At 60.8% G+C, this 14,957-nt stretch overlaps 1 protein-coding gene across 1 annotated transcript in view; it reads right to left on the bottom strand.

Annotated features, from left to right (window-relative positions):
* STUM (stum, mechanosensory transduction mediator homolog) overlaps positions 1-7,700 on the bottom strand; it is a 51,018-nt gene extending 43,318 nt beyond the window's left edge. Inside the window, exon 1 of the mRNA XM_058309375.2 lies at positions 7,385-7,700. Within this exon, the coding sequence (XP_058165358.1) occupies positions 7,385-7,571 (187 nt within the window). The 5' untranslated portion in view covers positions 7,572-7,700. The remainder of the gene's footprint in view (positions 1-7,384) is intronic.
* Between the last annotated feature and the right edge of the window lie 7,257 nt (positions 7,701-14,957).

The raw sequence follows: 14,957 nt of genomic DNA, 5'->3' as shown, positions 1-14,957 counted from the left end.
CTGTGTGGGGGCCAGCTCCACGCGGGTCAGGAGGCCCGGGGTTTGAACCCTGGACCCTCCATATGGTAGGTGGACGCTCTATCAGTTGAGCCACATCTGTGTCCCTCTTCTATTCTATTGTTATCGTTTGGGTTTTTTTCAATACTTTAATAACAATTCAGAGCACACCTTAATACTTAAATTTTTGTCCATGTTTCTGGTTGTTTCCTTAGAATTAATTCCTACAAGTGGAATTAATGAATTAAAATATAGGAACATTTTTGAGACATTTGATACATAATTCCTTATCTGTTTTCCAGAAAAGCTGTCCCAATTTTCATTTTCATTAGCAGAATAGAAAGTCCTTTGTCCTTCGCAAACATTGATTATTATCCTCTAAAAAGAATCCAAGTATTACACAAACATGGTGCAAAAAACTAAAATCAGGAGAAGAAGGCTTTTCATGAAGAGCACCCACTCGTTTCCCGGGTGTCCGCTCCGAGTTCAGCCCCGTTGAGCCCACCTTCGCTGCCTCGACAGCTGATCACTGACGGCCTCTTAGAACAGCACCCTGCTGGAGCCGGGGTACAGCAATGAGTGAACTAAACAGACCAAAACGAAACAGAAAAGCCCCCGTGGGACATCCAGTCACAACAGGGGAGCCAGGCAACAGAAAAGATGGGTAAAAGAAACGGTGTATTTAACAGTGAGAGCAGTTAAAGGAAAACGAAGCCGGGAAGGCAGGGAGCTGGGGGCAGGGACACCCACGGGGGCCCGAGGACGCAGCGAGACGCACAGAGACGGCCGTCGGACGAGCACGCCGGGCAGAGCGCGCAGGGCCCACGGAGCCGGCCCGCGGGGTGTTCAGGCAGTGGCCCAGAGCCGTGCGGCTGCAGCGGGGTGGGGGAGAGGGGCTAGCCCCCCCGAGCCGTGCAGTAAGGACCCGGACACTCCAGGTTTTGAAGACGGAGCACGAAAACGCGCTGTGCGGTAATTTCTGCATTAGGTGTTGAGATGATAATACTTTGGATCTATGGAGTTAAACAGGACACAGCAACGTGACGCTCACCTGCACCTCTTCACGTGGCACACTGCGGCTATCAGAGCGGCTTAGCGGACACCTGTGGCTCTTCCGGGTCTTTCTACTGGAAAGCGCCAGCTGAGGCAGGAAGAAGGGGAGCCATGGGAGGATTCATGCCCCAGAGCGCTTGATGGACCTGGGATTTGAAAGGTTGCCCTGGTACGCGTTGAGGACAGGCTTGGGCAGGGATAAACAGGGGCTCCTGTCCACAGGGGGCTGCGGCACAGCCCGGGGGGGAGAGGGGTGCGGGCGGGAGGAGGGCGAGTGGTGAGAAGCGGCAGGGGGGGGGGGAGACGGGGGCTGTCCCAGCAGACAGGGCGAAGGCAGAGTTAGGGGTGAGCCCCCGCCTGGGCCCAGGCTCCGGGAAGGGGAAGGAGAACGGCTTGGGAGGAAGAGCAGGAGCTGGAGGTGGACATGAGGCCGCCTTCCGACTGCACAGGGGCGAAGCTGGGCACACAGCTGGACCCTGCAGCCCACGGGAGACCGGAGCTGGGGATGTGGCCGTGAGGGCCCCCTCGACCCCCTTGCGGGCGGGATGACGCCAGGAGCCTGGGGTGCAGCGCGGGGGAGCGTGCGGGCGGGAGAGAGAAGACCAAGGCTCTGGGCGCCCCAGCCTCAGAGGTCTAGCGATGAGGAAGGAAGCGGGGAAGGCCGGGAGGAGAGGCTGGGACGGCCGGCGACAGGGAGGAAGGGCTCCCAGGGGGGCGGCACCCGCAGGGCTGCCGAGGGATGGGGGAAGCCGGGACAGAGGGGAGCTCGGCTCCCGCGACTTGGAGCTGACGGTGACCCTGACGACGTGGGCATGAGAAGGAGGCAGGACACCCAAGCACGGGCGGGGCCGGAAGGGCCGGCGCTCTCCCAGGCGCCTTCATCTCCAAAGCGCCGCGAGCCCTGCTTGACTCGGCTTCTCCATGTTAGTCGTCACGCGTGGACTTCCCGCACGGGAATTTGCACCCGCCCTGGTGTCCCTCCGCCCTCACCCCACCCGGTCTCATCAGCACTCAGTTCACCCGCTGGCCGTCGCCGGGGCCTCTTTTCCCAGTCTATCCGCTAGAAACAATACCTCCCGGTCCCCGCCATGTCCCACGCCTCTACTGTGCCCTGGACACGGCGTGGGCTCTGTCGGAAGCAAGGGCAGCCCCCAGGCCGACCACGACAGAACCTCAAAACGCGCCCTTCTCGTTCCCGGGACACCGGGCGAGAGCTGCTGCGCCCACGCGGAGGGGATGCACACGCGCCGCCCGTCACTTCCACGCACGCTCAGTCGGCCAGCGCAAGGCCGTGGCGAGGCTGCCCCCGGGGGCAGGAAGCGGGCGCTCTCCCACCCGAGCACAGCGGCCCAGGCGGGGACCGCAGGCTCCTTCAGGGAAGACAGGCAGAAGGCGGCACCGAGCCTCGAATCTGCCCGCTTCCCCTTCTCTCCTCTTCCTCCTCCCAGCTTCTCCAGCCTGTTTTTCATCTTATATCGTCAGGGCAGGAAATCTTTACCATCTCCTTTACAACTAAAACTACGTCGTCCGCGGTGCCTTGTCTGAGGTCGGCTTGGTTGAAAACGAGCATTTACGTTATTGTGGCTTGGCGAATGTTCCTCCCCGCAGAGCGAAGCAGTGGCCCAGAGCCCACAGCGCCACCGTCCCACCCGCACCCACCCTCCGTGCCGGGGAGCTTCCTCAGCGCCACTGCGCTCAGATCGGCGGCGTTTTGGGTTGCCTCGTGTTTGCATTCTGCCTTTCTGAACAATTTGTTTTGCCTTCAGTGTCTGACGCCTCATACACCTTCTGTACCACATCCCCGATATCCCCAAGTTCTTTCTCGCACCTTCTGCTCTCTGGAGTCTTTCCTTTCTTCCTTTTGCTTCTGATCTCGGGCAGGTTGCTTCATTTCTGGGTCTTAATTCTTTCGTATAACTTTCTGTCTTCACTGTAGTTACTGATCACCTTCTTGCTTGCTCTGTGTTTTTTTTTTAAGATTTATCATTTTTTATTTATGCCCCCCTTTGCCGCTTGCTTGCTGTCTGCTCTGTGTCCATTCGCCGCGCATTCTTCTGTGTCTGCTTGTCTCCCTTTGTTGCGTCATCTTGCTGCATCAGCTCTCCGCGGGCGAGGGCCGGCTTGCCTTCACAAGGAGGCCCCAGGACGCAAGCCCAGGGCCCCCCTATGGTAGACGGGAGCCCAGTGGACTGAGCCACAGCCGCCTCACTTGCTCTGTGTTTTTCACTACATCCTTAACTTCTCACTCTCTACCCCGTGAAATGTCTCCCCTCATGCATCCTCAGATTTCTCTTTCCTGGAGCTTCCGTCCTCCCGCTCTAATGAGAACTGGTGAATTCCCAGGCCTGCTAAGCAATTTCATCCTGAGGCTGCTTTCTGTGGCTGCCCAAATTGTTTCCTGGATTCCATATCTTCTGTCTTGATTTACTCCTTTATTTTGCCTAACTACATCCTCAAGTAACTTTTCAAAGGAAGGTTGAGAAGGAGATAAATTTTCTGGGAATTTTCAACCTCAGGACTACCTCAATTATATATAAAATAAAGGTATTGGACAACTATACCACGGAGAAATTTAAAGTAGTCACTGTTCTCAAGGAACTTAGATTCCACTGAAACAGACAGAGAATGAACTTAAATACAAAAGCCGACAACAGAAAAGACGCCACGAGGTAGGGTCTGGTTAATCGTCAGTGGGAGCCACGGGCCTAGAAGAGAGAGACCCAGGGCCGAGCCAGCCTGGAGCTCTCACTGGGCAAGCGGAGCCCCAGGGCACGGCGCCGAGTGGGTAGAGGAAATATTTATGTAACCTCAGCAGTAGATTAGCAGACAACTGGTCTGATGGAACGGTTCACTGTCGGGGAAGACTCCTCCCTCCCACTTTCCCGTCACCATCCGACTCATCAACGTTCTCATTTTCCCAAATCAATCGAGAGAGACGTGACTTTTACAAATGAAAGTACACCTAGACTCCTGACAAGAGGCACCTCCCGGGCCCTCTGGGGCTTGACAGCTGCTCTCGGACAAACGCAAGTGACGTATGTGCTCCCCTGCCCGCCTGCGGGAACACGCAGGGGCAGCGTCCAGCGCGCTCGGCTGCCCAGGGCGGCAGCTCTCCTTCTCCCGTTGTTTTCCACTGACTTGAATTATGCCACGAGGAGTCCGGTGGGTCTCAGCACTTCCATCCCCACCCCCTCCCCGGAGAGGAGCCCCCGCCCCGGCAGGCAGCGAGGCTGCAGGCCTCCAGGAGGACTGGGGGGCCCTGGGCCACGCCCCTTCCCGCAGGCGGGGTGGAGCGCGACATTCGGCTGCGTCCATGCTCTCGTCCCTTCTGCAAATAAGGAGAGGATCTGGACGGAAGCAGGTTTTCAGGAAAAAACAGGGGGCCTTTGGCCCTGTCGTCCAGCCCGCGTCCCGGGAGCGGGGGTGAGTGAAGCCGGCCGGGGGGCCCTTGGACGCCGGGTCTCACCCACGCGCGCTCTGGGGGCTCCCTCGGGGCCCCTGAGGACTTCGCCACCACCAGAGCCCGGCCCCGCGCCATCACCCCCCCGCCAGCCCAGAGCCGTGATCGCGGCGCTCGCCTCCCAGCCGCGTGTGGAGGGGGCTCTGGGTTGTCGGGTGAGCGAGGGAGTGGGCTGAGAGAAGCTGAATTTCCTCAAAGGGCAGAGCCAGACATGAATATTCAGTTTTCACAGGAGCTTCGGATGAGCCAGACAGCCCTGGAAACGCGATGGGAACCAAAAGGGAGATTTCCAGGAACTGGGGCCTTCGGTGGCGGGGGGGCAGCACACACGCTGCCTGCAAGACCTGCCTGGACTCTGCTGGCGAAGGCTCCACGGCAGATAGAGAAGGGGCAGGAGGCAGGGGGCAGCAGGCGGCGGGCAGGGGCAGCAGGCAGGGGGGCAGCAGGCAAGGAGCAGGGGGCAGGGGCCAGGGGGCAGCGGGCAGGGGGCAGGGGGCAGGGGGCAGTGGGCAGGGGGGCAGGGGGGCAGGGGGCAGTAGGCAAAGAGCAGTGGGCAGGGAGCAGGGGGGCAGCAGGTAGGGGGCAGGGGCAGCAGGCAGGGGGGCAGCAGGCAAGGAGCAGGGGGCAGGGGCCAGGGGGCAGCGGGCAGGGGGCAGGGGGCAGGGGGCAGTGGGCAGGGGGGCAGGGGTCAGTAGGCAAAGAGCAGTGGGCAGGGAGCAGGGGGGCAGCAGGTAGGGGGCAGGGGGCAGCGGGCAGGGGGGCGGGGGGCGGGGGGCGGGGGGCAGCGGGCAGCGGGCAGGGGGGCGGGGGGCAGGGGGCAGCGGGCAGGGGGGGCGGGGGGCAGGGGGCAGCGGGCAGGGGGGCGGGGGGCAGCGGGCAGGGGGGCGGGGGCAGGGGGCAGGGGGCGGGGGCAGTGGGCAGGGGGGCAGGGGGGCAGGGGGCAGGGGGACAGGGGGGCAGGGGGCAGGGGGCAGGGGGCAGCAAGCACGGGGGCAGCGGGCGGCGGGCAGGGGGGCGGGGGGGCGGCGGGCAGGGGGGCGGGGGGCGGCGGGCAGGGGGGCGGGGGGCGGCGGGCGGCGGGCAGGGGGCAGCAAGCGGGGGACGGGGGGCGGCGGGCGGGGGGCGGGGGGCGGCGGGCGGGGGGCGGGGGGCGGCGGGCGGCGGGCAGCAGGCCCACTGTGGCTCCACGGCTGCCCCCTTGGCCGCCCCCATGGCCGCCCCCTCCAGCTGTCCCCACGGTTCCCAGGGCCCACCCCCACAGCCGTCCCCACAGCTGCCCCCAGGCCACCCCCGTGGTACTGCACCCAGGAAGGGACCAGCACAGCTCAGCCGAAGGCGCAGGAGCAGGGGGCCCACCTCCCTCGGCAGACCCCAGCCCCACAGGGCATCCCGGGCACACCAGGAGAGGTCGGCGCTGCGGGGCTGGGTGTGGGGAGCGCCCCTCGCGAGGGGAGGAGCAGGGGCTGTGAACCCCGCGCTGACCCAGGACCCCCAAAACGGACAACGCCTGGACTTGGTCACTGAAAATTCAATGAAAATTCATACATCCGTGGATCACAGTTTTGTCTTCTGCAGTTTGCTTATTTTCTTCTGGTTTCCTAGAAGTTGCTTACCCACATCCCATAGAGGCGTCAAGGGGGACAGCTGGACCCTCAGGCAGGGAGGAGGGAGTGGGGACAGGCGAGGGGGCGACAGGGCTGAGCGTGGGAAAGGCGCGGAGGCGGGGCCGGTGGTGTCCGGGGCGGGCGCTCCCGCCGGCACCTGTGGCAGCCTCGCGCCTGCGCCAGCGTCCTGGTTTCCTCAAAATACCACCTTAAGCAGCGGAAAGGGGCCGCCGCCCAGGCTCTCTCGCCCTGCAGAGCGGGGGAAGGCAGCTGCTGTCACCAAACGCAGCCGGCGCCCCCTCCCCCGACCCCGCGGGCTGCCTGCGGCCCCGGCCGGGGAAACCCCCTGCAGCCACCTGACCTGCTGCTCCGCGGGTGGACAGGTTTGCTGCTCGCCCGGGCAGAAGACGAGGAGGCGCCGGGGCACGGGCCGCTCGGCGTGGGTGGGCGCGTGGGGAGCCCTCCGCTTTGGAGAACTCGGACCCTCTGCTGCGAGCGGCTCGTGTGCACCCAGGCTTCCTCCCGGGGCAGCCTGGGCGCGCCCGGCCGCCTCCAGCGCGGAAAGGGGGGCGACCTTTCCGGGGAGCCAGGCGCAGCCGGCGGAGTCGGTGGGCGCGGGTGGGTGCGGGGCCGGGAGGGCGCGCGGGGGGTCGTCTCCTGCCTCTGCCCTCCCGCCCACCTCGGCGCCGGGCTGTTTTCAAATCCCGGACCGCGAGGCCTTGTGCCCCCCTGAGCGGCCGGGGACGACCCCAGCAGGGCATGGGTGCGCTCTCCGCTCCCCAGGAACGGAGGGTCGGGGGGGAGTCAGGTGTCCCCTGGCCAGGCGCGCCCGCGGCCTCCACGCAGACAAGTCGCTCCCCAGCCCCGGGCGCCCGGGATGGGGCGGGCTCGCCCCAGGGGGCCGCACCCCGCCAGCGCGCTCCGGGGTCCCCGGGCCGGCGGGTCTGCCCCCGCGCCCCTCGCCCGACCCCGCGCTCTCCGAGGCAGGCACGCGCGCGGAAGGGTGCGCGGCCACGGCGGGGGGGGGGGGGGGGGGGGGGGCTCGAGCGCTGCGCGGGGGCCCCGGGCACCGCCCGAGGCTCCGACCGCCCCGCAAAGTTTCCAGCCCTGCCCGGCTCGGCCCCCGCGCCCCGCGCCTCCGCCCGCGGACGACCACGCGGCGCGCGTCCCCTGCCTGCGGGGCGCGGGGGCCCACCTGCCGCCCCGGGGCGCCGCGCGGGGGTCCCGGCCCCCCAGCCCCCGCGCCGCGGTGGCGGCCGCCGCCTCTTACCCAGGCCCGGCACGAAAGTGTTGAGGAACAGGCAGATGACGGCCACCGGGAAGGGCATGCAGGGGATGGCGGCGCGCAGGGGGCCCTTCTTCTCGCGCACCTGCACCACCACCCCGCTGGACGCCGACGCCCCCCGGGGCTCGGCCGCCGCGGCCGCCGGCTCCGCGTCTTTGGGCGAAGGCTCCATGGCGGGGCCGGGCCGGGGAGCGGCGTCGGCGGCGCCCGGGTGGCGGGGGCTCCGCGCCGCGGCGAGCTCCGGCGCCAGCGAGCTCCGGGGGCCGCGCCGAGAAGCCCGCGCGCCCGCGCCCCACGCGCCCGGCCTCCGCAGCGCGCTCCGCCGCGTTCCCACGCCGCCGGCCGAGGGGCGGGGAGGGCGGCGTGACACCGGTGACAGCGCGCCGACGCCCCTCCCCGCCCGCCCCTTCCCCGCCCCGCTCCCCGCCCCTCCTGCCCCGGGAGCCGAGACGCTGGGAGAAGCGAAGGGAACTGGACGAGCGCAACGCGGTGGCGCCCCGGTGCTGGGCCCGCGACCCAGGAGCTCCGCGAAGCGCGGGTGGCTCGCCTGGCTCCGCTCTTGTCCGTGGGCAAAGCCTCGAGCTTCAGTCCTTCCATCTGGAAGGCGCTTCTACTGGCGAGGGGCTGGAGGCCGGGACGCCCAAGGCTCGGCACAGGGGCTTTCAGCTCATTCTCATTAACTGCATTTGTTTCAAGTCACGGAGGAAAACCCGTCTTGGGAGGTCAATGGGCGGGAGGCCTGAGACACAAGTGTCCGCGAGTCTCCGTGGTTAAAACGGGACACACACACACACACAAACAAGACGCAAACTGCGGAATGAAACGCGCCTCCGCCTGCGGGAGAGGGCACAGGTCGGGAGCCAGGGCTGCACAGCCAGGAGGGTCCTGTGCCTTGGCGAGCTGCCAGGAGGCCCAGGGGCCCGCGAGGAGGCCCGGGCAGCGTCGATGGCTGGCAGCTGGAAGGAGAGGGCACGTCCCCAGGGCCCCGGTTCTCTGCGTGATGCCATGCTGGCGCCCACACTTGGAAAGTTGGAGGGTGGAAAGCAGCCTGTCCTTACTGGATTCGAGGCCTCAGAATTATCCAGACATTCAGCAAATACTCTGAGTGATTAGAAGGAGGCAGGTCCACCTCCTCCCCTGTGGTCCTGGCTTTCCAGGAATTATAGTGATTGACCCTAAAACAACCGGCGGGCTCAGGGGAAACATTCTTTCAAAAATAGGCCCTATGAGAAGCGGATGTGGCTCAAGTGATAGGACCTCTGGCTGCCATATGGGTGGGCCCTGTTCCATCCCCGGGGCCTCCTGCTGAAAAAGAAGACGAGAAAGCGTGCCTGCGCAGCAAGCCGTGCCGCCTGATGAGCCGAGTGCCCACACAACAAACCAAGCGCCTCCACAGTGCGCCGAGCGCCGGTGTGGTGAGCCAGTGCCTGCGCAAGTGAGCCACGCAGCAAGATGATGATGCAGCAAAAGAGATGAAGGGAGAGTCGTGAAGGTGAAGCGCAGCAGAGACCATGAACTAAGAAGGCGCAAGTGACAGGGAACCTCTCTCCACATCAGAGGTCCCAGGATCGAATCCCGGTGAATCCTAGAGGAGGAAGATAAGAAGAGAAAACAAAAAGAAACAGATACATGGGAAGCGGACTTGGCCCAGTGGTTAGGGCATCCGCCTACCACATGGGAGGTCCGCGGTTCAAACCCCGGGCCTCCTTGACCGGTGTGGAGCTGGCCCACGCGCAGTGCTGATGCGCGCAAGGAGTGCCGTGCCACGCAGGGGTGTCCCCTGCGTAGGGGAGCCCCACACATAAGGAGTGCACCCCATAAGGAGAGCTGCCCAGCACGAAAGAAAGTGCAGTCTGCCCAGGAATGGTGCCACACACACGGAGAGGTGATGCAGCAAGATGATGCAACAAAAAGAAACACAGATTCCCGTGCCGCTGACAACAGAAGCAGACAAAGAAGACGCAGCAAATAGACACAGAGAACAGACAACCGGGGTGGGGGGGGAGGGGAAGGGGAGAGAAATAAATAAAATAAATCTTAAAAAAGAAAGAAACAGATACAGAAGATCACACAGTGAATGGACACAGCAAAAACAGCAGAGCAGGGGAAGGGGGGGGAAGAAAAAATAAAGTAAAACAAATCTTAAAAAAGTATATGGGTTATTTTATGAATGTATGAATTTTTAAATAATGTTTAAATGTACCTGGAGTTACAGGTGTGCCGGTGGCTGCACACCTGGCAGTTAGAGGAAAGGGCTGAAAGGTTTAGTCTCTGCCTATTTAGCCACCCATTACCACCTGACTTGGAATAACTCATTTAGCTTGTATTGCGCTTGAGTTACCATGTTTGTAAAATCAGAGTAAGAATCAACACAGTTATTGAGGCCATCCCAGGATTCAGATTTCAGGGATGAGAAATGAGTAAAAGCCAGTAGACGAACGGAGAGATGCCAACCATTACAGTGATAAAATCACAGCGATGGGGACAGAGGCGTAACTCCCGTTCGCCGGCGGTGCTGTGGAAACACGGATCTGTCTGTGTACCCAGCTGGAGAGGAGGCGCGAGGCTCCCAAAGGCGCACTGAACAGTCCTGAGAAGGGCTCGCGGCAACTACCTGCAGGAGATTTGTTCCATTTTAAACAAACGTTTATCCAAACACCCTCTGCAGCCGCCATTCTGAGCACTTGACACATATTTCACGTACTGACTCATCTAATCCTTACCATGACTCTGTGAAAAAGGTATTATTTACTCCCTCTTGATATGGGTAGGGAAATTGAAGCACAGAAAGGGTAAGTAACTTGCACAAAGCCACACTAATAAGTGGTAGAACTGGGATTTGAAGGGGCGACTGGCTCCAGCATCCTCACAGATAGCTATTATTTTATTCAGAGACTTAGGAAATAACCCACATTATTTTCATCTTCTTTCGCAGAACCCCTGGTGCTTTAGGGTCACTAACTGTTCCTGGAGAAAAGGCTGACAAGGAGGGAAGGGGTCTGGGGGTCTGCACTCTCCCAATCATCCAGGAGACTTGCTGCTCTCTGGGGCAGGAAGACGTGCCGGTGCAGCAACAGTGGGAATTAGCATTTGGACGAATCCAGGCCCACGTGGGCAGGGACCAGAGACAGGCCTGGGAAGAGCATGAGACCAGCAAGGAAGGCCAGAGAGAGCTGGGCTTCGTCCTGGTGGCGACGCAGAACCTCTGCCACGTCTTAGCGGGGTCGTGGCGCCAGTGGTCCGGTGCCCGTGACTCTCGCTCCACCTGCTGGGCTGCCAAAATGCAGCACTGCAGAAGGAGCTGGCTTTTACCACTGCATGGGGATTTATTGGCAGGCAAGCTGACGGTGCTGAGGCAGCAGCAAGTCCAGATCACAGCATCAGCGGGCGATGCCCTCCCCCCAAAGGCTGGCTGCCAGCGCTCCTGGTCTCCTCTGTCACATGGCAAGGCGCGTGGCGGTGCCCGCTGGGCAACCCCCTCCTCCAGGCGTCCTGGCCCACAGCCTCCTGCTCCTGTGGCTTTCTCTATTTTTGTCTGAATTTCATTCCCTTATAGGGGATTAAGTTCTACCCGGCGCCACACCTTAACTGAGGCCACCTAATCCAGAGGCCGGTGGCAAAGGCCACCTAACCTAAAGGCCCTTGGCTGAGGCCACCTAACCCAGAGGCCCTCGGCCGAAGCCGCCCGATACAGAGGCCCTCGGCCGAGCACACCCGACCCGCAGGCCCTCGGCCGAGGCCACCTAACCTAAAGTCCCTTAGCCGAGCATACCTAATCCAGAGGCCCTTGGCCGAGGCCACTCGATCCACAGGCCCCTGGCCGGGCACACCCGAAACCCCGAGGCCCCTGGCCGGGCACACCTGACCCGGAGGCCCGTGGCCGAGGCCCCCTGATCCAGAGGCCCCCACATAGGCTCACGCCCACGGGGATGGACCAGCCTTAAGAGCATCATTTTCTCAGGTGAGCACAGCTTCAAACCACCACAAATATGCAAGAAAATACCCCCAAATCTGGCAGTGGGTTCTGCGTTGGAGGAAGAGGGAGGTTTAAAAGGAACTGTTAGAAGATAGGAAAAACAACGGCTAAACTCAACCCTTTTATTATGATTACGGGTTCTGTGGGTCAGAATCTGGACATGGCACAGCCAAAACAGCTCTTCTCTGCTCCATTATGTCTGGAGCTTAAGAGTGTTGCATAGAAGCCGAATGCAGGAAATTTTAAGAAGGATGCCATCAGGTGTGTCAAAGCCACAAAGGAGAAGGAAGGACAGGACCCCAGAGCCCTCATCTGGCCTCGGAGGTGCAGCTCTCTGATTCCCATCTCAAAACGGCTCTGCTGTCGTCTCCCCCGCCGAGTCCTTTCTTCAAGGTTGTGGAATCTGTTGCCATGAAGTTATTCCACCATCTGCCTACTATATTGTAACGTCTGTGAAATCTGCCACGGTCCCTGCTACTGGTCATCTGTGCCTTCTCTCCTTCCTTCTTGATCGTTCTTGCACGGGGTTTATGCCACATCAACACGACGTTGTGACTGGCCAGTGGTTGAGGAGAGATCAAGATCTGAGCTATTTCAGGTAGGAATAGGCCTCCAAATAAAACCTTAAATAACCCCCCAAAATCCGACACAAACAAAACAGGGAAACAGGCCGGCCGTTGATTACCTCCGTCGATGTGGCATCGAGGCCAGGCACCGGGCACGGCGCTAGGCTCGGCCTCTTTCTGTCACCCGCCATCAGCTGGAGACAACCTCCTCTTGGGCTCTCTTTTTAGCTACAAAGGCAGTTCTGCTTGAAGTCAGCTTCTAAACTGCACAAGAAATCCACACACCCAAGTGCAGGAGCACCAGCAGGGAAGACATTATTTGAAGCTGTGTCTTTGAATAAGTTTCTTCACTTCTCTGAGCCTCAGTCACAAAAAGTATAGACAATATTGTATTAGCCAAAGGGGTGCTGGTGCCAAGTACCAGAAATCTCTTGGCTTTTAGAAAGGTGTTTGTTTGGGGTAGAAGCTGACAGTCACAAGGCCCTAGAGTCCAACTCAAGGCTGCTTTCTCACCCAAGTCAGTTGCCGCGTGTTGGAGCGAGATGGCGGGGCCCTCTGCCTGGTCTCCCCTTCCTTCTCCCTCTGAAGGCTCCGTGGGCCCAGCGTCTTCCGATCGCAGCTGTGGGCTGTTCTCCTCACAAGGCCAGCTGTAAACTTTCAGGAGCATGGCTCATCTCTCCCCGGAGCTCCAGGATCAAAACTGACCCAGTTCTCGCTCTCTTCTTCCATGTACCTTCCTCTCTGTGTCTTCTTGGGCAAGGGTCTGTTTATACAGCCCACCAAGAGGTGAGGATGTCACCTGAGTTACACCCTCGGGCTGGCGAATCAAAGCCCTGGTCTTAACGTAATGCAATCCAAGCCTTCTCAGCTGAATCTAATACAGTCGAAGGGCGTCACACCCAGAGGAACAGACCAGTTTACAAACATAACCCGTATCTCTTCTTGAATTCATAAATATAAACTGCTACAAATACCATCTCATTTGCCTATGAGTAAGAATTAAGTGACTTAATAGTTGTCAGTAAGTGGCAGCTGAGTCAAGAGCCCTTTCATCCTAAGTGACAGAAACCCAGCTCTAATTTAGCTTAAGGGGGATAAAAAGAGAATGTATGAGTGTGGTGGTTTTTGGTGCATCAACTTTTTTAGGATGAACCACACGCCCCAGAATTCTTTCTAGTATGTTCCATCTAGGGCACAGCGTGAGCGTTGGAGGATGGGAGACTGGCCGTTTGGTGGCGTGCACGCACCTGGCCTAGAAGCTGCTGTGTAGGGCTCTGTAGTTGTGACTGAAGACCCTAACCAGCTGCCTCTAAGTTAAAGGGAGATTACCCTGGGTGGGCCGGACTCAGGCCGCTGGAAGCTCTTTAAGGGGGGCTTAGGCTTTCCCTGAGGGAGAGACTCCAAGCCGCTTCCGAGTCAGCAAGTGCTTTCCCTTCCCCTGACTGCCCTGTGGACCCCAGCCGTGGCCCTCGCCTCGGGGTGCAGCCTGCTGTGGCCTGCCCTTCTTCACTGGCCTGTCACTCTGGGACTTACGGCTTAAGCAGCGCCTCAGGCGTGGAAGCCACGTCCCTGCCTAGGCCCATATATACATACTTACACATACACGATTCCTCGGGCTCTGCTTTTCTGGCTGAAACCTGACTGCATGGACAAGCTCACGGGGCGGGGAAGTCCAGAGGAGGCGCTGGGTTCAGGGATGGCTGAGTGCTCCCATTCCATCACCTAGTCTTCCAGTCGGCGTCTCCCTCCGTGTGCGGCTTCATTCTGCAGACAGGCTGTCTCCAGGTGGCAAGGAAGATAGGACCGAAGCGCTCAGCAGCACCCCAAGCACGGCCAGCAGGAAGACTTCTTTCTCCCCCACCCAGCCGGGTAGCAGGCCCACCCCTTGGACCAGCCACGGCTACCAGGGAATGTGTTTGGGCCCTGAGTTTGGCCAGGCTTGGGTGGGGTGGGGTTCTGTGCTGGTGGCTCCCGTCAGACCTGACGGAGGGGTGGGAGTGCCCTCGAGGGCCTGCTAGAAGGACACAGAGTGCTGCTCTCAGTCCGCCGCAAAACTGGCCAGCGTTTTCCTGCTCCCCTGCCTGAGCCACCTGCATGGACTTTCCTCCACAGCAGAGGTCCAGCGTGTTAGTCAGGGCTCTCTAGGGAAGCAGAGTCACAAGAGGTGTCTGTCAATGTGTGCGACTCGGTGAGAGTCTCCCTCGCAGCCGTGGGGAGGCACAAGTCCAGGTCCCGCAGCAGGTGCAGCCAGGGTGCAGTGAAAGTGCAGTGAAGGTCCTTGACGAATTCTGGGAGATGCTGGCTGTCCAAAGACGAGCTGGGAAGTTCTCTCAATGCTGGAGTCACTTCCCCTTTTAAGGCATTCAATCGATCGGGTTAAGCGTCACTCATTGCTGACGGCAATCTCCCTGATTGATGTAATTATAACCAGCTATCTATGATTTACCACTGCAGTAGTCAATGGTGATTAATGTCCATAAATGCCCTTGTCTTAGTTAGCCCAGTGCTTGCTTGACCAAACAACTGGGCACGGGTACCTGGCTGAGCTGACACAATGGCCTAACCAGCACATCCAGCGACACGTCTTCTGGTTGCCTGTCCCAGGCGCCTGCGTTCCTGTGAAATGTGCCCTTAAAGACGAAGCCGCAGGCTGCCTTCTCCCCTTCTCCCCAGCTGTGCGACCTGGGTCGGAGCGAGGCATCTCAGTGCCTCCATTTACCCGATCGTTTCAGGAGAATTCCCACACCCACCCTTCCCACTCGACGCTAAGATAGAGCCATGGTATGTCCCAGGTCTCTGGAGCAGGCAGCTCACGTCCCTGCTTCTTTGGTGGGTGCCCCCCCCCCAAAGAGACGTTTGTCCTCTGCGCCCCTTCCCCACAGCCACGCGGTGGGGTTGTTTGCAGAGGCCCACGATGAGGGAAATGGGACGCTTCTAAAGCCAAGGTCAACCAGAGAAGTGAAGGCAGGGACCCCTCCCCGTCTTCCATCAAGAGGCACGTGGGGGCCGGGTGCTC

Source organism: Dasypus novemcinctus, chromosome 13 (assembly GCF_030445035.2).
Source record: "Dasypus novemcinctus isolate mDasNov1 chromosome 13, mDasNov1.1.hap2, whole genome shotgun sequence".
Classification (NCBI taxonomy): domain Eukaryota; kingdom Metazoa; phylum Chordata; class Mammalia; order Cingulata; family Dasypodidae; genus Dasypus; species Dasypus novemcinctus.
This window is presented reverse-complemented; position numbering and strand designations above follow the sequence as displayed.